This window comes from Rhizomucor pusillus (genome assembly GCF_041956525.1).
Source record: "Rhizomucor pusillus strain CBS 183.67 unplaced genomic scaffold VTP01scaffold_8, whole genome shotgun sequence".
Taxonomy (NCBI): Eukaryota; Fungi; Mucoromycota; class Mucoromycetes; order Mucorales; family Lichtheimiaceae; genus Rhizomucor; species Rhizomucor pusillus.
Window position 1 is genome coordinate 652,168 of NW_027192150.1, and position 18,501 is coordinate 670,668.

General features: G+C 46.3%; 6 protein-coding genes across 6 annotated transcripts; 4 read left to right on the forward strand and 2 right to left on the reverse strand.

Moving 5' to 3' along the window:
- Positions 1-2,417: 2,417 nt before the first annotated feature.
- Positions 2,418-4,570, forward strand: VTP01DRAFT_10240 (uncharacterized protein; the record flags this gene model as incomplete). The annotated part of the gene is made up of 4 exons (XM_069378581.1): positions 2,418-2,783; positions 2,848-3,509; positions 3,585-4,028; positions 4,120-4,570. 4 exons carry the CDS (start codon positions 2,418-2,420, stop codon positions 4,568-4,570), a joined length of 1,923 nt encoding a protein of 640 aa, XP_069239665.1.
- Positions 4,571-5,093: 523 nt separating this feature from the next.
- Positions 5,094-6,144, forward strand: VTP01DRAFT_10241 (uncharacterized protein; the record flags this gene model as incomplete). Its single annotated transcript, XM_069378582.1, has 3 exons — positions 5,094-5,251; positions 5,629-5,754; positions 5,805-6,144. 3 exons carry the CDS (start codon positions 5,094-5,096, stop codon positions 6,142-6,144), a joined length of 624 nt encoding a protein of 207 aa, XP_069239666.1.
- A 22-nt stretch (positions 6,145-6,166) lies between these two features.
- Positions 6,167-6,442, reverse strand: VTP01DRAFT_10242 (uncharacterized protein; the record flags this gene model as incomplete). The annotated part of the gene is made up of 1 exon (XM_069378583.1): positions 6,167-6,442. One exon carries the CDS (start codon positions 6,440-6,442, stop codon positions 6,167-6,169), a length of 276 nt encoding a protein of 91 aa, XP_069239667.1.
- Positions 6,443-7,463: 1,021 nt separating this feature from the next.
- VTP01DRAFT_10243 (uncharacterized protein) lies at positions 7,464-10,508 on the forward strand (the record flags this gene model as incomplete). The annotated part of the gene is made up of 10 exons (XM_069378584.1): positions 7,464-7,553; positions 7,616-7,734; positions 7,792-8,005; positions 8,082-8,174; positions 8,237-8,639; positions 8,697-8,875; positions 8,942-9,074; positions 9,147-9,464; positions 9,529-9,634; positions 9,701-10,508. 10 exons carry the CDS (start codon positions 7,464-7,466, stop codon positions 10,506-10,508), a joined length of 2,463 nt encoding a protein of 820 aa, XP_069239668.1.
- Positions 10,509-11,163: 655 nt separating this feature from the next.
- On the forward strand, positions 11,164-13,141 carry VTP01DRAFT_10244 (uncharacterized protein; the record flags this gene model as incomplete). Its single annotated transcript, XM_069378585.1, has 5 exons — positions 11,164-11,313; positions 11,396-11,429; positions 11,504-11,721; positions 11,782-12,387; positions 12,452-13,141. The coding sequence occupies 5 exons, from the start codon at positions 11,164-11,166 to the stop codon at positions 13,139-13,141; spliced, it is 1,698 nt and encodes a 565-aa protein (XP_069239669.1).
- A 282-nt stretch (positions 13,142-13,423) lies between these two features.
- Positions 13,424-18,215, reverse strand: VTP01DRAFT_10245 (uncharacterized protein; the record flags this gene model as incomplete). Its single annotated transcript, XM_069378586.1, has 20 exons — positions 13,424-13,511; positions 13,581-13,690; positions 13,758-13,848; positions 13,904-13,984; positions 14,049-14,263; positions 14,327-14,453; positions 14,518-14,875; positions 14,938-15,031; positions 15,103-15,507; positions 15,565-15,684; positions 15,747-15,900; positions 15,988-16,088; positions 16,152-16,376; positions 16,436-16,890; positions 16,967-17,186; positions 17,252-17,333; positions 17,399-17,502; positions 17,569-17,741; positions 17,835-18,009; positions 18,081-18,215. 20 exons carry the CDS (start codon positions 18,213-18,215, stop codon positions 13,424-13,426), a joined length of 3,513 nt encoding a protein of 1,170 aa, XP_069239670.1.
- Positions 18,216-18,501: the final 286 nt, after the last annotated feature.

The window sequence follows — 18,501 nt, forward strand, 5'->3', positions numbered from 1 at the left end:
ATCTTCCGATTCCAAGCATACAACAACAGTCTGTTTGGATCGCGGCAGCTGCGGATACTTGGTTTCTTCGTTATAAACCCGTTATGTACACGTCTTTATGGTCCAGTGCGTGCCATGCACTGCAGCAGTGTAAACCTCCACTTTGCACAGCGAAAGATGTTTGCATACTATCCGTGATTCGCAATGAGATTAGTCTGTATATGCGTGCATCAACGTCGGACAACGTTTATTTGCGTTGCACAAGAGCCTTTCCGCACCAGGAAAGTGGAATTGCTTGCATGGTCGTCCAAGACCATAGAGAGCAAAAGAGAGAGAAAGATAGAGATCAGTGAATTCAAATGAAAGAAACTCTCAAGGCGATTCTGTTACATGTCTCTTTCCCTCTGTGTGTGTGTGTATGTATGTAAGAATACCATGTGAAAATACGATGAAAGAGAGAGAGAGTTTATTTGCTTTAAGTTCTGTCAAGCGCACGTTGTTGCGTGAACTAGCGGTGATGGAGCTTTGTATTTATATGCTTATTGACAGGTCCGCCTCCGCCATTGCACCGAGATAAATGATGGAGAGCAAAGAAAGTTAGAGTAGGGGTGGGGAAGGGGGAGACCTTGGCAAGGTTGAAGCTCAATAACAACTCTCATTTCAATCCAATTGAAAAGAGAGAAAAAGAAAACTCTATCAATTGTTAGGTAGATGAGCTTTTGCGCGGGTTTCCGTCTGCCTAATGGTGCTTGTTCGAAAATAGGCAAGAATGCAATGTTTTGGGTATGGCGATGGTCGTGCAGCACAAAAACCGAGAACAACCTTGCACGACGCTCTGAGAAAATCATGCCCCAAGCTTCTTCCTCTTTGCATACACACACACACACACACGCACAAGGACAACCTGCTGTGGTATGATAAGCGGGAATTTAACGTAGAATCCTCCCCACACCACTTTTGATCTGCCCAGCCAGTTTCATTCTCTAGACGTGACTTGATCGTCAGCAAAAAGTAGAGAGAAAGATAAGGATATGGAGAGAGAGAGAGAGAGAGACACAACACGAGGTGTGTAACAATCAGCATGCTGCATGTGCTTCATATTTTTGCGGCACCACCGGTCCTGGAACGGGCGGCTGGGCAGGGCGAATAAGAGCGGGCAGCAGTAGCAGTCATTAGATAATTTTCCCTGATGTCTCGCGGTGGATTCTGGGAACGAGCCAAGCTAAGCAAAGTAGCTACACTAAATCCAAAGTCGGAAATTGGGATGATCTATTGATAGATATTTGAGAGACAGACTGAATTTTTGGCAGCAGCAGCAGTAGCACCGCCCGCCGCGCTAATCTCGTCTTCGCCGTCGTAGTCGTCGCTCAGAGCATGAACACACTCATCGTTCTTGTCAAACAAAGTCTAGACATTATTTCCTAGTGCGCGGATAATGATCGTCGTCTAGCCCAACAAGCGGACCGGGAATATACTCGCACACACGCACAACACACTTGCTTGCATACTATGCGAGGAATGTATATATCTGATAGCTGGAATCCAACCTTTCTTCGGTATATGCATCAGATCAATGAACTGATTTCCCAGGTTAAACCTTATATATATTTTGTATCTTTTCTTCCGCTTGCATGCACATTTTATTTTTATTCGCTTACAGATACTTGAAAATAAATCGGTGACTTACGAAACGTTCTAGCCTGCTGCTGTCACGATGTTGCCAGTGCGTGCGGGGATGGGTGGGGGGGGACGGGTGAGCCAAGAAAGATAGCGAGGGTGATGGCCGATGAGGCTGATATGTGTCTTGACGGGTTTTGGAGCGGAGCCTCAGCGCAAGCTTGACCCTAAATTGCAACCTGAGTAACATAGGGAAAAAAATCACGGCATGGTGCAATCCAGAGAGAGGGAGAAATAGGGCATGTGGCAATTATTGCGCTTGTGTGCTGCTTTGTGAATGTCAGTAATATTGCGTGTGTCGCCACACTCTAAACAAGCCCGCTATTATTAGGGTTGTCGGGCGGGTCATCGCAGAACACAGACAGGAAGGGAGGGGGGACTGGTTTCCTTTCTGTCTGTTCCTCAATATCAGGAGTCAAGCACAATTTGCCTTGTATCACGTAATTCCTTGTGATCCACCCCCAAGCGACCCTCCCCCCAGATTTCCCCTTTTGTTCCTGGAGTGTGTTTGTTCTCTGGACTATTTATTTCAGTACTCATTCAAAAGCTCATCGTCTCCTTCCTCCTCTCTCTCTTTCTTTTGTTTGTCTTTTGTTCTTTATCTATTCTGCCCTTCTAGTTGGATGATCTTTTACCATCCTTACCTCTAATCTCTTCTTCTCGTCAAGCCATTCTTTCATTTACCGATATTTTCTTTATCTCACTGTCAACTGATATCATCCGTGTCCCCCACCTCTATCTCTTTCTTTCTCGGTGTTAACATGAGCTACTCGCAAATCCTTTCCCAAGACGCATATCCAGCCGACGCACTTTATCGTTCCTCCGTTGCCCATCAGCCTCGTACGCCAAGCCCGGCCACTATTGCCCCGCGCAAAGCAGCAACCGTGCCTGAGGGTGGTGCTCAGCATCAACAATCTGCTGCCGCTGCTGCTGCTGCTCCTCCTTCTTCTGCGGCGTGCCAAGTAGTCGTGCCATCCATGTCTGCGCTCGTGCCCTTGGCGTCTACTCCTTTCATGGGTTACTATCCTCAAGCATACTGCCAAGTTCCGCCATCTTACATGACCCACCACCATCATCACCAGCAGCATCAACACCATCACCACCCGCAGCGAATGCTTCCAACAGCAGTAAGTAGATCAAAACTGAACTGTGTGGAAAGTGCATATTTATTTATCATCATCTCGACAACAGCCTTATCACGTCATGCATCCGCCGATTCACCACACTCTCGAGAATGCAACCATCACATATGACACTGTGACCGAGCATGGTGTGCAAAGGGATCTGGTCAAGGATGTGTTTTTCTCGCCGGCGATGATCCAGGAAACTGCTGGCGAGGGATCGTCGACTTGCGGATCCTCGCAGAGCGACAGCGAGTCTGAAGCCGGTACGGACTCTTCATTCTCGCCTCTTGTCACGCCGTCAGATCTGCTACAGAACGACGATCCTTTGTTTTTCATTGGCCTCGAATTCAGCAGCAGCGGCAACAGCGATGATGGTGTTAACGGCGGTAGCAGCGAAAAGTCGCTCGAGTACCTCGCTGGCAACAGTGCCGATCTGCCCACTCCGCCTGCGACCGTCAGTGATATGGAATACGTTCAGCTCGGTGATTCGCTCAAGCGTCGTCTTTTGGAGTCCGCCGGTGCGAGCAAGAAGCAGAAGAGAAATCTGGCAGCAACGACAGCTACATCCAAATCCACCCCGCCCGCGTCCCCCATGTTGCCCCTTGATCTGGATTATTTCGAGGACATTGATTCGTCATCGTCTTCTTCGGATGACAGCGACTTTGACGACGATGACGACAACGACGATCATCGGCGCCAAAACCGCACTTTCTCGTTCGATATGGCTGGGTAAGTTTCAGGTTGCACGTGCCCAGTCTCTTGGGTTTAGCTAAAAAAAAACTCATTTTCTCCTGTTCCCCGTAGAAACCCAGTTGTAGCGGGATTGGAAGATGATAATCCATCGACTGTCTCGTGGGACCACCGCTTGTTTGAAGAAGATGATAGCAGCAGCGACGAAGACGATAATGATTCCGATAGCGAGCACGAGCAAGAAATTCTTCTGCCCGTCAAGTTCGTTCCTGCACCTGCAGCAGCCAGAAAACGCTCCTCCCAAGCTCAGAAAGCTACTGCTATCATGCAAGAAAAGCACCAGCAACAAGAGCAAGCTGCTGCTGCTCCTGCCGCTGCTCCTTCCGAGCCTGCTCACGATGAGTTTGAAGGTGTTGAGCAGGTGCCACCAAGACCCACCGCGTATCCCACGATCTATCAAAAGTTGACAAAGGCCAATGTTGATTGGTGTCGCTACTGTGGAACCACCGAAGGTGTCAACTGGCGTCCAGGTCCTTGGGGAAAACGCACCTTGTGCAAGTAAGTAGGAAGGAGGATGAATGAGATAGTCGAACCGAGAGAAGCTGACAAACTTTTTTGTTTTTTTTTTTTTTTTTNNTTTTTTTTTTAGCAAACATGGATGCGATTACAAAGGTTACGGATTTGCTTGCAAGCTGCCTCGATTAGACTTGACTGGCTTTGCTCATGAATCCATCCACGACCGTGAGAGACCTGTCCTCCAGCTTTTCTGCGCCGTCTGCCAGCGTCAAGAATCCTGGCAAGGCAACGTGCTCGTGCGCTGCGAAGGATGCCCCAAGGCTGTCCACCAAAAGTGCTGGCCTGAACTGTTATCCGATGAAATCGTTGCAAGTGACGAGCAATGGTTCTGCGACGCTGCCTGCCGCGAAAACACGAGGCGCAAGCGCATTGTCGTCGAGTTGCCCAGGAAACGCTTGCCACTCATGTGTGCGCCGAAGAACAACAGCAACAACCATACCTCTTCCCAGCAAGATGCAGCGACCACCAGCGGCAACGGCGGCAGCAGTAGAACAACAAGGTCATCCTCCAGCTTCTCACGCTAAAAATCTTTCTATCTATCCTGTGTATTTCCAAAGCCTTTCAAGCTCCAACCAAGCTCCTTATATGCCTCGTTATATTTCTATCCTCGACGAACTGGAGAGTGTGTCCATACATACTCTCTCATACACAAACACACACACAACGCAACGACCAAAATTTTCTTGTCTCTTTTAATCACTTCCTTTTTTATTCTTCTTTTGCCTCACTTTTTATATCTTTTTTTTTTTTACATGTACATAAGGCGACCCTTTTTCTCTACTCTACTTTATGCCTGCAGTTTTCACTTGTTCAGATTAGTTGCAAGGCTAATACTCGTCCCCGTTTCTTTTTCCAAGTAGATATTATGATCCCCTCTTGTTTCTTTGTCTCCCTAGTGTCACATACCCCAATCAATGCACTCTCACGAACGCGATAGCATCTAATGCAATATAAATAGAATGCAATCTTATGCTAATCTCTTCATTTATTGTCCTTTATTTTTCGCTGAAATTTTCACGATTATGTTCACTTAATCAAGATTTCATCATGGTCCGCTTTCTCCAAATATTATTGATTGTTCTTGTACTGATATCTGCTCCAGTTGCCATCAAGATGGCCTCTTCCATCCAACGCATGTGCAAGGTGTCTGAATTAATCAACTGGACTTCAAGACCAAAAGAACGGCGATGCAGGCTTCAGAGAAAGTAAGGAGAGGGCAACCTTTTTCTTTGTTGCGAATTACTGCAGCGGACGAGATAATTGAAAGTGCGCCCATTTTCTGTCTTGACGGAAACTTGCCAGCGTATAACGGGATCTTCAGTGACAAGATCTACAATATTCGTGGGGAAATCTAAGACGAACTGAAAAAGATCGTGAAGATCGAAGGTGCCGCTGTAAAGATAGGCAAGAGTGACCTCCGCGCAATTTCAGGAACAGCGAGGATGCGCTTACGGCGGCAATTCTCGAACGCGTGAAGCCAAGTCAGCAAGCCCTCATACCACGAACATCGAAACGGCTGTTTTGGAAATGCGAGTAAAGTCATCAATGTGACTGAAAGTCTCTTGACGACAACCTACTCCAGATCAGCGGAAACATATCCAGAAATGGAACGACGACAATTAGACTTTGTGCATCTACAATCTCAGCACGAATCGATAAGCATTGTCGGGAAACTCTCGATATCTACGAACCATCGCAACTACTTTTGGTATTGCTTAAGGGCAGCTTTTGAAGAGCAAAGACAACAAGCGCGCCAAGTTCTGAAGCTGCAGCTGCCCTCCGAGGCAGAAGCGCAAAGTCGTCTGCTGCAGCTATTGCCTGGATCACAGCAGTGGTTTACTCCAGAGGGCGGAGCCTCAGTCGAGCAGAGAGCGCAAGCTCCTCCCTGAGCCCAAATCTGCAGCTTGGACCTAGCTCGGCAGAGCCTATGTCGGATCCGGCCCAATGTCTCCCCGACAGCTTGATCGCTCTGCTGGCGGCGGCGCAGGCAGAGCATAGACGCATAATGGACTACACTGTATGCTCGTTCTCCTCGGAAAAGACATTACTCGAGAAGACTATCGTACTTCTACGATATATCTCGAGCAGGGGCGTCTGACAAAAGATATGTTTGTCCGCCATCATAAATTGGGTGCAGTCTGGGACGGTAGCGGAAGCTCATCTGGCGGACAAAACCATATTTCCTTTTGTTGTCTTGTACCTGTGGTTGAATATGAAGGACACGAAGCAAGCTGGAACTCTACACGGCCGTCGTTGCAATAACCTTGCAACACAGACAACGCGATACAAGGAGGATACATCTTGCCAACGATGAAATCCAGGGAAGGTTGAGCACAGCGGCCATTATCCGCTGTTGTGGCCCAAGATATCACGCCTCTATCACTCCAGAGCCTCATCAGGATTCGCGTTTGGGCTTAAATTGCTGATCGATCGTGCGCTTGATACAGAAGCGCAAAAAGTCGGGTGCCAGAGCACGCATCTGGATGAATGACCACGCTTGCGCAACTTGCCGGCTCGATCTCGCCTGTATATCGGCTTGTAGAAACTGGGCATTTCAGGCCATATAGCGATCCTCAGAAAATCCTCTCCAAGGAGCTCCACTGCTCCCATATCCAATGGCGGGAAAAGCCCTGAATGTTACCTCTAAACAAGAAGGCAAACGCCGGGGACGCCAGTAACTGCGCATTCCAGGTTGATAGGAACGGATGAAGACTCCTCTCTGGAGAACTCCATGGCTCTAATATCCAACTTGCAGGAAAAATTGTGAATATAAATTCAAGGCAAGAAGGCAAACGCCTCGGGCGGCGGCGGCAAAAGCAATGACAAGCACAAGAGAAAATCTGGCTACAGAGGGATTCGCGCAACGATTGAAGGTGCTGCAAAGCGTCGCTACTCATTCAATTTACATAAATCCTACAAATCTTCCTCCCCGATTTGTAAATATTTTCTGTCCACACTCCACTCTTCTCGTTCGTAACCAATTCTTTAATTACGATTATTGTCTTTTCTTTGATGACTATGTAACTCTAATTTGTATGACCAATATGATCCTTCGAGATCCATTGATCCATACATCTTCATTTTGGTGCAAGATGTCTAAATAAATAATCAACTAGACTTTAACACCCAATAATGTCACTTCTCCTATTTGCAAAGTCTATAGAGGCTCCAGAAGATAACAGGGAGAGTAAAATGGCTGGAAATTGTCGACTGTACCACGGCAAGTAATAGTTCCCCCCGCAGATTCCTGGATCGACGGCAGGTTTCTGTGCGACATGAAAGCGCGCGCAAACTTTCACAGCAATATTTGTCGGTTGCACCGTGCTTCACTCTTCTTATATTTCCTTAACGCTATTGCTGCTGCCGACTGTACGACTCCATCTTTCATCGCTTGGTTGTCATTAATGTCACACTGCAATGCCGAATCCTCAAGTTGCAGTTTCGACCATCCCCAATTCCAACCACACGGCTGTGGCGGCCGCACCGACTAGTATTGGACTTGCTAGAGTAAATTTATCCGAGAGTGAGAGAGTGAGAGAGAGACGAGAAATTAATATAACAAAATTCAGGTCCCCGACATCGAAACACAAATCGAGCACGCTGTGATAGCTCAATCGACAGATATCGAGGCCATTATGAAGGATGCTAGCGACGACATGAACCGATTCATCGCCTACCTGAAGCAACGGTAACTATATGCACACACATGTGTGACGATTGCTTTACTGACGAAACGCACACACAGGGTTGAACTGGAAGAAGGGTATCAGAGATCATTGGGACGGATTACAGAGAACTTACGGCAAAGCGAGGCCCAGCGGAAAAGAAGCATACCGCTCAGATCAACCATGTACCAAGCATTCATGGACTATGTAAACATGGCTGAGAATCAGAATGCTGCAAGGACCGAATATATACAGACGATGAAGGCCCAGCTGCATTCATTGGCACAGCTTCAAGTAAATATATATAAAACAGAAACAACATGTTCTGATCTAATTATGGATCTCACTGACACCGACGATTTATTAATAGGAGCAGCATGACAAAGCTAAGCGAGCGCACAGGAAGAACATGAGGATGATCAATGCACAGTACTTGCAAGCTCGTTTGCGTGAACTTCCAGAGGTCCGTATGACTACTGTCATTTCCATGTTTATCAAACACGATATTGATGTATGTTCTTCCAGGCACGAAACAATTACATGCAAAAAATGCAAGAATTGGAACGTATGCAAATGACGCCGCTCACACCCAGCACTCCCACAACACCGTTTGTTGGGCGGATGACGCCATCCATAAGCGCAGGCACTGCAATGACACCCACAACTCCTCCTCTGTCTACAACGAGTCGCAGGCCTTCCGATGTCTCAGAGAACCTAGATGACGTGTTGAAAACTCCTATCAATCCTTTTGCTCCTCCTTCAGGCTTCGCACATAGGCACTTGCCATCACCTGATCCCATGACACCCACTACTCCACACAAGCGCATCGAGAGGTTTATGAAGCAGATATCAAATTTAGGAAACCATCCGGATCCTGCCAAGCAGACATCCAGGGTTGCCAAGCTCAAGAACGAGGCAGCCGATGCAGGTACATTTCTGAAAATACAAGTCGGCAATAGTGATTGTTGACGCGACAACCAATTAGATGCGAAATACCGCAAGTCTGTCCGCAAGGTGGACTCTCTCTCCAAAAAGCATGATGCTGCCAACGAGTACGCTATCAAGATCTTACGAAGTCAGTTGCGTGAGAGGACGGAGAAGGTCAAGCAGGCTCTGACGATTGTGCAAACTGCCGAGGCAGCCAAGTTCGAGCATTTGCAACAGGTACGCGCGTGCTGGCTGCGACACTAGAACATATCATGGTTCCTGACGTATATTATGTGCTTGCAGGATCTCAAGAATAGCCCTGTACGAGCAGACGCAGACTTTGATGCTACTATGTTTGACAGCATATTTGACAAGGACCAGTATCCCATGCCTGCACCAATCCACTATATCAATTACCACGCCGGTGAATGTAAAAGTAAGTACACCAGCAACGTTAAATTAACATTGATGCAATCTTTTCTGACTCGATTCTGTTATTATCCCTTAGATCTCTTGTTTGGCATTTCCTTGGCTGAATATGCACAGCAGTATCAGAGATCGCCTCCCTTGATCGTGACACGCTGCATTGAATGTATCGAGAGTCAGGGAGGGCTCGAGCGCGAAGGCATATACCGAATATCTGGAAAGCAGAGTAACATTGACAGACTAAAGCAGTATTTTGAACGCGACGAGGCATCAGCCGTGCCTGGCCAAGGTGGAGTTCCAAATGATGTGTTTAGCGTCGCCAGCGTGCTAAAGATATTCCTGCGAGACCTTGCATCGCCCCTCTTCCCTTTCAAACTGAGCGACCGCGCTACGTACTCAAGTAAAGTTGCCATTGCTGCTATCATTGAGTAATTTGCTCTAATCTTTTTATTTTCATCAACCAGAAATACCCGACAAGGAGCTACGGCTGCTCAACTTACTGACACGCTTGCTCAAACTCCCCGCAGCTAACTATGACACCTTGAAATGCCTCATTGAGCATTTTTCGCGGTAAGCCAAAGAAAAACGAAAATTCTAACTACATCCTAACAGACTTGCCCTTTCCTTGCTTAATAGACTCATTGCCAGCGTAGAAAAGAACAAGATGAGCATACAGAACCTGTCCTTGATATTTACACCTGCCATTTTTCAAGACCACAATCAAGCACAAAGATCTCCGGGCGAATGGTGCAAGGACTGTGTTCTGGAAGATCTTATCGAGAATTGCGAAAGCTTGTTTGCCAACAAGGACTTGCGCAGTGCATCGGCAATTACGGGCGTCATCGAATATGGATTTGAAAACGTAGGAAACGAGCCCGAAGACCAGGACGATGCTTTCTATGCATTTGATCTGCCATCCCCGACAAGCTCACTCTATGAAGACTCTCCCACAACTGAGCCTGAACAAGAGATGAACCAACAGCACATCAATAGCGACAATGATACAGCCGATTCGTCCTCTCCTTCGTCGTCCTCTTACGCGTCTCCCTCCTCTTCCTCACCAACAACAATAACAACCCAACACAGCGATGTTGCCAACTCAACGGCTCGACCACTGAGCACAGAGCAACCCAAGTTCAGAGCAGTCTCACAAGATCGAGGTCTCAAGGTCGACACGAGCCGGTCAACAAAAGCGACGTCGTCGCCGTCAATACCTTCAGCGCATCCCGCCAAACCCATTGTCCCTCCTCCTCCAACGATACAAAGTGCAACAGTGCCACAGCAACTTTCGTTTGACTGGTTGGCTCAGGATCCAAACACACACCACGATCCGACGCGACCTTCGCTGCAACGATCGGCAACTGTCGGCGCTAACAAATCAACATCCTCCAATCTCAAGCGAGCCGCGCGCGTCTCACGTGCAAATACAAACACAAGAGTATAATCATCCGTATTCTATCTTTATATCATTAATCCCCTTTTATCTATTCAGCCATAATGTTTACTTGAACCCGTTTAGTGCTTTTTGTGCGTTAATTATGTATCTGCATATGTATCCTGTATGCTTTCTTTTCCTTATTTCTACGTATATATTATCATCGTTGCTATATAAAATTCCTATTAACGTCGTTTTGCTTGAACTGTTTCCAGACAGGAAATATCTGTGCGAAGCCCCTGGAATGGACCTGGTTTTCCTTTATTAAAAATATGCGGATGTCAGGGACTTCCAATAAATTCTCTGCAAGGTAAGCGCCCACTTTGATCCGTGGCGTCCATGGACTGTCGGCGAAAGAGAAGAAGAAAGGAGAAGGATGCAAATTGCCGTTTTGAACAAATGTAGTAAGCAAGAACCTTGTGTTTGGGCAAACGTTCGGTGAATTTGTGTTTGTTATTCCCCGAATCTCTGGATACTAAACAATGCAATGCAATGCACATCCCCGGAGCATTTTGCTATTTGAAGCCGAGAAAAACACTCCGTAAGGCAAATTGCTTGAAGAAGGTTTTTTTGACAGAAAAAAATGCATATTTTATATTCAAAAAAGTCTGTTCCTTTCCTTTTTTTCTTTCTCCATTTTGCTCTATTTATTTGCGCCCCCCAGATGGCAGCAATGTCTGCTGCTAGCAGAGGATCAACGAGCGATCAGGCAGCTTCTGATCAACAGCAGAGACGACGACAACAACAACAGGAGGAAAGCGACAACAGTAGAGCGTCACCCTCAAAGAATCCAAAGCCAGTTTCACGAGCATGTGTAAATCATTATTTTGGAAAAAAATGAGAGAGATGTGCATTTTTCCCAGGAACCAAACTTGTGACGCATAGAAAATGTATAGGTCAACTGCAGAAGGGCCCACTTGGCTTGCGATAGTAAGTTTCAAAAGTCAAGTGAGGTGAATTGCAAGAGCAATTGACATGTTTCTCTCCACCGTCCGGATATTTAGCCAGCCGACCATGCCATCGATGCGTGACACTCGGTCGGGAAGATACTTGCTACGACGTGGATCACAAGAAAAGAGGCAGACCTAGACTGCAACGTCCTCGAAATGCAGCCACGACTTTTGAAAGTCGACCTATCACGCCTTTGAAATTCTCCTCATTTTCCATGACAACTCGGTCAGATATGACGCGTCCACAGGCGGCGTGGCAAAGCATCATTACGGTAGGAAAGGCAAGTCATTTTATTACATGGCTGCATAGTTAACGTTACACCATTGGCAAGGCATTTTTATCCATGGAAATATGTTGTGCCAGGGTCTCTGACGAGATCCAAGCACTGCTAGGATACTATCCGCAAGAGCTCTCGCACAGACCGCTGCATGCATTTGTTGCATCGAGGAGCAGCGACACGCTTGAACGCCTTCATCGGCTGCTGCTAGATAATGTTGTTCGAGTGACGCAACAGGCAGACAGCTCGTTTGAATGGTCGCTCACTGCAGTTCCTGCGCAGCGTACTACATCTGACAAATTTTTTAGCACACATCCAGAAGTACTTGCGACAATCGCCAACGGCTCACAGACTGTTGCGGATACTCTTTGGCTCAAACGCAACGATGGATCAACAGACTCGTTCCAAGCACAGTTTTATCTCGGTGGCGGACTCGGTGCTGACCTATTTGCACCGTCAACCCTCACAGGCTTGTATGTAGTTTGCGTCCTCTCACAAAATGCCGATGCACCCCAACAGCACCACTCTGCTACTGCTAGCACTACATCTACAGCAACCACGCATGCTATCGAAGAACCCAACGCCGTTGCACAGTCGCTTCTAAGTGACAGCGACGTGCTGTTATTCAATACCAATCGACACGAAGTAGTGATGGACCAGGCAAGTCAGTATATCGTCTTTTGTGAATAAAGTGCTAATAACATGGCTTCTTGTTTGCAAACAGGTCCGACTTGTTTCATCTGATAGCTTGCAGGCACCACAGCAGCACCACGAGCAGCGGATGACGCCGTCATCTTCTGCCACTGACGTTCAGTCTGATATACCGACTTCTACATCCACAGCCATGTCAAATAATAACACCCCCGATCGACCACGCTCGAATGCGGGCGAACTTCCAACTTCAAGTCCCAATGTTATCTCAGCACAGCCGATCCTGTTAACGCATCCTTCTTCCACTCAATCCTTCAACTTGACAGCGCGAAAGCAGCCATTTACCACGACAGCATCGCCTGCCGGACCTCCTCCACAGATCCATGCTGCACCGAGAACTTCAGCAGGTATCAAGAGACGATCGATTACACTGTGTGACCAGCCACGGCAATCCAACTTTATCGGCTCCTCCTTGCGCCTATTTCCATCTGTCAACGGGTACCTGAGCGACTTTTACGATACCAGTGCATCGTCAACAGCAACATCGTCCTCCTCGTCGCTGGGAGCAAGTAATAGAATTTGCTTGGACAACGCCCTCAGCCAACGACTGTTCAGCGCAGCCATGCATCAGTCAACAACGACAAACACTGCTGCATCATCCCACCAAACGGAAGAGCCTCCTTCGCCACCGCCACCGCCGCAGCCACCAGCTCCTCAGGGTAATACTAACGCTTTTATGAGTGTCGATGCACTGTTGTCTTGACAATTGCCTCATTATTTCTTTGACGATCAAGAGTTTGAATGACTTTTCATCGTATTTCCACCTGTCTTTAACTCTTGTCTAATACCAGCCTACATATACTCTCGCACACACGCATCTTTCTCTCTCTCTCTCTCTTTCTGTCTCTCTCTTGCCTACATACACATAAAAGAAAAAGGGTGCGTGTTACATGCTGTTCTGATACCAATCTTTTTCTTCGTTTTAATCTGTATCATTATTAGATTGCCAATTGTTCTTTTTATTATTACTACTACTATCCATTTTCTATTTTGTTTTAAGAATAGGTTGTGGTATATCCAAGAGTGGATACAATTGATCTCTCGCTTGTTTTACGACTTGCAAGGATTCGGCCCTACGGAGCAGAAAAAGTTAAAAAACCATAAAGTTGACTTTCTGCTAGTCCATAACAAACGCGGCTTACCAGTCAGTGCCCGTGATAATTTCTATAGCTTCCATGGTACCCTCTGTTACTTGGTCGTCGTCCATGACAGTCAAATACGAGTAGAGCTGATCGGCCACCTCCATACGGATCTAATGGATATTCCTGATGTTTAGTACGTCTGAATCTGGTCTCTTGCTTGGCACGCGTTACACTTGCCCTTGGAAAAGCATGCACGAGATACGATAGCAGTTGCTGGAGAGCTCTTGTTCTCACTTGGTTCTGTTGCAGCGATGCCAGCCCGATCAACCTAATTATATCTATTAATCCACCAATTCCGTCAATTGTAATAAGTCTAGTCTTACACTTTGATCGCTGACAAGAGTTTCCTCACATTCTTGGATTTAAATACTTCTTTCCGCGTACTTGTCAGCATTTTCAAGTGACTGGTCACATGTCTAGAGTTGAGTATATGCATGTTGTAGAATCTATTTTTTGTTAAATCTGTACCTAGATTCGTCTTGCAGTTTTTGCAAAGTGCCCGACTCATACAGTAGACCCACAACGTCCAGCAACGGAACAACGATCCTGTCCTGCTTTTCATATTCGCTGAATATCCGCAAAAGATCCCCGACAAGGATTTTGAGTGAAACAGCATTGTTGTCGCTTGTATCGTTCGGTAGTTTATCCATGTACTCGACTAGGCATGAACTCGAATGACGAACCTTTTGTTTTAAAAAGGCATGAGTAATTTAACATTTCCTCACGCCAGCATTCGCTGTGCTTACCAAAGATTCCGTCAGACCGCCAGCACTAGTCACAAGCCCCGTTAGCAAGTCAAAGCGATACTCTGGTATCATCAGGATATTGATAATGGATGGGTATAAGTCTGAAGGCGAAGACCACGGCAAATCTCTATAAACATATCAGAGCTCGTTTAACACACGTTACTGCTTCATCTTTGTAAAAATGCAAATACCTGTTTATGTACGTTGCGAGGATATCTCGACCAGTCACATCGATCAATGGATTGTTCTCAGAATCCACAGCATACAGCAAATCAACAAGAACAGCACCGGCGCAGTCTCGTACACGATCAATGCGTTCGACGCTTTGCTTCAAAAGGCCAGAAAAGACCCGTGTAACATCTGCACGCGTCAAATAAATTGGTTCGAGTTCCTTATCCAGTCTAGCAACCAATGGAAGCAGTTGCTGCAATGTCTCCATGCTTGCAGCTCGCACCCACGATCCAACATCGCCGCGTTGGTCGGTACTGTAGTCTGCCAGACACTCCAGCAACGTGCCCAGGATCTTTTCATAGTCTGAATGCGTCACACCTATCAAACAATGGCAGCGAGTTAGGATCAGGTCATATCCAAAACTTAGAAGAACGACATACATGCTTTGAACTCTTGATCCAATCCGACAATAATCTCCCTGAGACCAACAACAGCGTTTCTCTTTGCTTCCGCGTCGTTCGCTTGTTGCTCTTGCTGAAAAATGAGAAGTAAAACTGCGGGTCAGTGGTGATATACATTTTGTAGTTAAGCAAAACCAGACGTGCCTGTACTCGGGTCGCAGCACACATCTTATCAATGATCTCAGGTAACCAAACTTTTTTCTCTGATCGGTAGGACACCGTTCCTAACGCTAAAGCATAGCCTCTGCGACCATACATTTGCCCCGCTGTCGCAATCTTATCCAAACATATTGTCTTCTCTTGTTCCGAAATTCCATAGGTAGCAGAAATAGCTCGGAACGCTGCCACAGCGTATTCTTGCACATTCTCCTCTTTCCTTTCCAACGAGGAATACACGAGTTTCTTCCAACAAGACAGCGACTCGTCGTCGGCTGGAAGCCTGATCAGCGATAGACATTCTACTAGTCGGCAGCCCGCTTCTCGGATATGCTCTGAACCAAATGTTGTCAGAGATTTAGGTGGAAGACGTCCTACTATGCCAGCAATTTCCTGGCAGAGATGATATCAGTTGCGTAATAGTCTTTGTTTCTTTTAAGATAGACGAACCTTGAACAATGCATTGTCCTCCTTGATATTTTCAATCTCGCCGAGTTTCAGGCAAATCTCAGCTATGGCAAGCATGGAGCCATGGGATGTGGGCAAATCTTTCGATACTGCCAAAGGAATCTAAAATGCAGGGTGGATTAGCAATGTGAACTGCAGATTTACTAATTTAGTACGCTACTTACCAGCTGCGGAAGAACAGTGTTCAAAAAGTACTGTGGCTCGAGAGGAACCATTTCATACAGGGTCTTGCACGCAACAAGTCGCATATTCTTATCCCAATGCTTGATCGTTCTTGTTACCGAATGATCAATTAGATCATGCCGATATTCATCGAAACTGGTTTGAACAGGAAACTGTTAGAAAAACTCAAAGAAAGCATGGGTGATGCCAAATGAAGGAAGACGAGAAAAAAAGAAGATTTACCGTGCAATCTCTACGCTCACATTCAAAAACGCATTGTTGCGATTACCAAGCGTAAAGTAATCTGCTAGCTGGATGATATCAATGCCTCTGGGAAAGATGCCCTGTAAATACACATTGCATGAATAAATATTCCTCATTGCTCACAATCGTTCTAGGATATATACCTGTCGCCCAACGTTTTCTTGGAAAGCAGCGCTGCTTGCTCTCCTGACATTAATCTCTCGGTCAAAGACCGAGACTACAACCAAGTTCTTTGCGATGTCGTTGACAAACGGGGATATGATATGCGGTGCGTATGCTCGAGCAAACGACCAACATACATAACAGGCAGCGTCGCGCACATGCGCGCCGATAGAATGCGAGCCGCGCTTCAGATCAAATTTAAGTCCCTAGTAATCCGGTTTCAGGAGCAGTTTCTTTTTTCCTCATGCGTTGCCATGCAGCTTACCATAATAATCCAAGGTATTGTCTCGCTTAAACGGTGAGGCAAGAGTAATCCTCTGCGCGCAAGCTCAGCGATTGCAAGCGAAACACCGTGCCAAGTGCTATCCGAGACCGCACTTAAATCCATTTTACCGGTGGCAGCATCTGTGAGTGTGTTTTCTTTAAAGAGCTCCAATAAACTGCCAATCACATCTTCTGCAAAATCTTTTGGCAGACGCTGAGTGATTCGGCCGATACCCTTGGCTGCTGACCATCGCACAACTGTATCCTTGTCTCTAAGGCCATTGAGCAGCATCTCAATTAATATTTCCATGTTCTCCGAGATATCCTCCTCTTCTTCTTCTTGTTCTTCATCATTGTCGTGTGCAGTTTCTTGCTTCGTGACGTATCCTTGGACTCGAGACTCGTCTGACATTGTTCCCACAGCAGCTGCAAGATTTTCCTTCAGCGACCGATTACCTATAATGTGATATGCGGGAAAAAAGATAATTAGTATACGATATTTTACTTTGCATGGGATCTCAGGCAAACTTGCCTCTTTGGTAACGCCATGCCGCAACTTTTGGTCGTAGATAGCACAATCCAACTCGTTGAGCAAGTTTCATGCGCAGCTGCCGGATAAGCGTATTTTTTTCGTATTTTTCAAAAAACGGCATTTCGAGAATCGGCAAAATTCCGTCGTCCAGCGTAGGCAATAGGATGTCTCGAGAGGCATACTGATATGTGGCGCAAAGACTCGCAAGAATACCAGCTGTCTATATAATATACCGACGAATAAGTAACAGGTATTTTTTTGGGCAAAAGCCAGGTTCATGAGTACCTCGAAAACATCAATGTCTTGTCCAAGTCGTTCTTTACACCATTCAATGTAGGGTATCAGGTGTTCCGAGCAAAGATCGCGTCTAGAGTTTTCGCCCAGTGTTAAATTGAAACACGGATAGAAACACATTGCTTACATCATATTTACCTGCTCAGTAATTTAGCAACTAACAGACTTGCGCCATCACGTTCCTTCCCGGTTGACTTCAAATGTTGCTTACAAACTGTAAGCATGCGTGTCACCAGCGAATCCTACGGTGTAAAACATATCTGTTAATGTGCGTATGTTTTGCGAAACGTAAGAGCGTCTCCGTTTACCTGCGACGCGCTGCTGCTATCTATTTTTTTCAAATCAAATGGGATCATGCAAATCAGCGACAACCATATAAAGCAAATGTATCGCGTCTCCCAAGGGCTAGATGTACGATCCATGTGGCAAAGGAACTCGAACACGGGCTCCAAGTCGGTGACATCGTGTGACATGAACTTGACTGCAGAACGAAATGAAATGAAGGAATTAAGAAAAAATGGTAAATAACCTTGTTCGTGTTTAATGAAGAATATTTTGGAAACAATCTCTTTACCGATAGTTTTGTATCCACGCGTCTTTGTCAGCATGTACATGTATTGAAACAGGATGTGTACATCAAGTTGGTTGCCTTGTGCTCGTATTCTCTCTCGAAGTTCGGCGACGACGGGATCAATCAACTTTTCCAGAAAAGGATCCAACAAATGCGACTGCTCCTGATACATATCAAGCTATCACGCATGCCATTTTTTCAGTCGGACTCGTTGCTGTGCTTGAGCGATATTTCTGGTCTACTACGTACGATCTCGCAAAGACGTTGGAATGCAGACGGAGCATCATTTGTCGTTAACCGGCTAACGAGATTCTCGGCTTCTTGAGCGTGCTCAAAGTGGGATCGCGTTTGAGACACGCAACCGGTCTCGGGATCAGCATCCATCAGCGAAACGATGGGCGGAAGAAAGGTCTCTCGCTTACTGGCCCTCCTCCGACCCTCTGACATTTTGGGACCTGTCAACGCATGCATAATTAATTCGGGTCCATGGCAGTAAAAATATCGTGCTCTCGGTAAGTGTCGCCCCCATCCCAATCAGTCTCAAACTTATCGATTAAATGTCGCCAAATCATTATTAATCCAAGGATCAGTCCTGAATTGTAGAGATACTATATCTCGCCAGTAATAATATGCAAAGTTCCCCGTCTTTGCGCTGAAGAGCATAATGTTC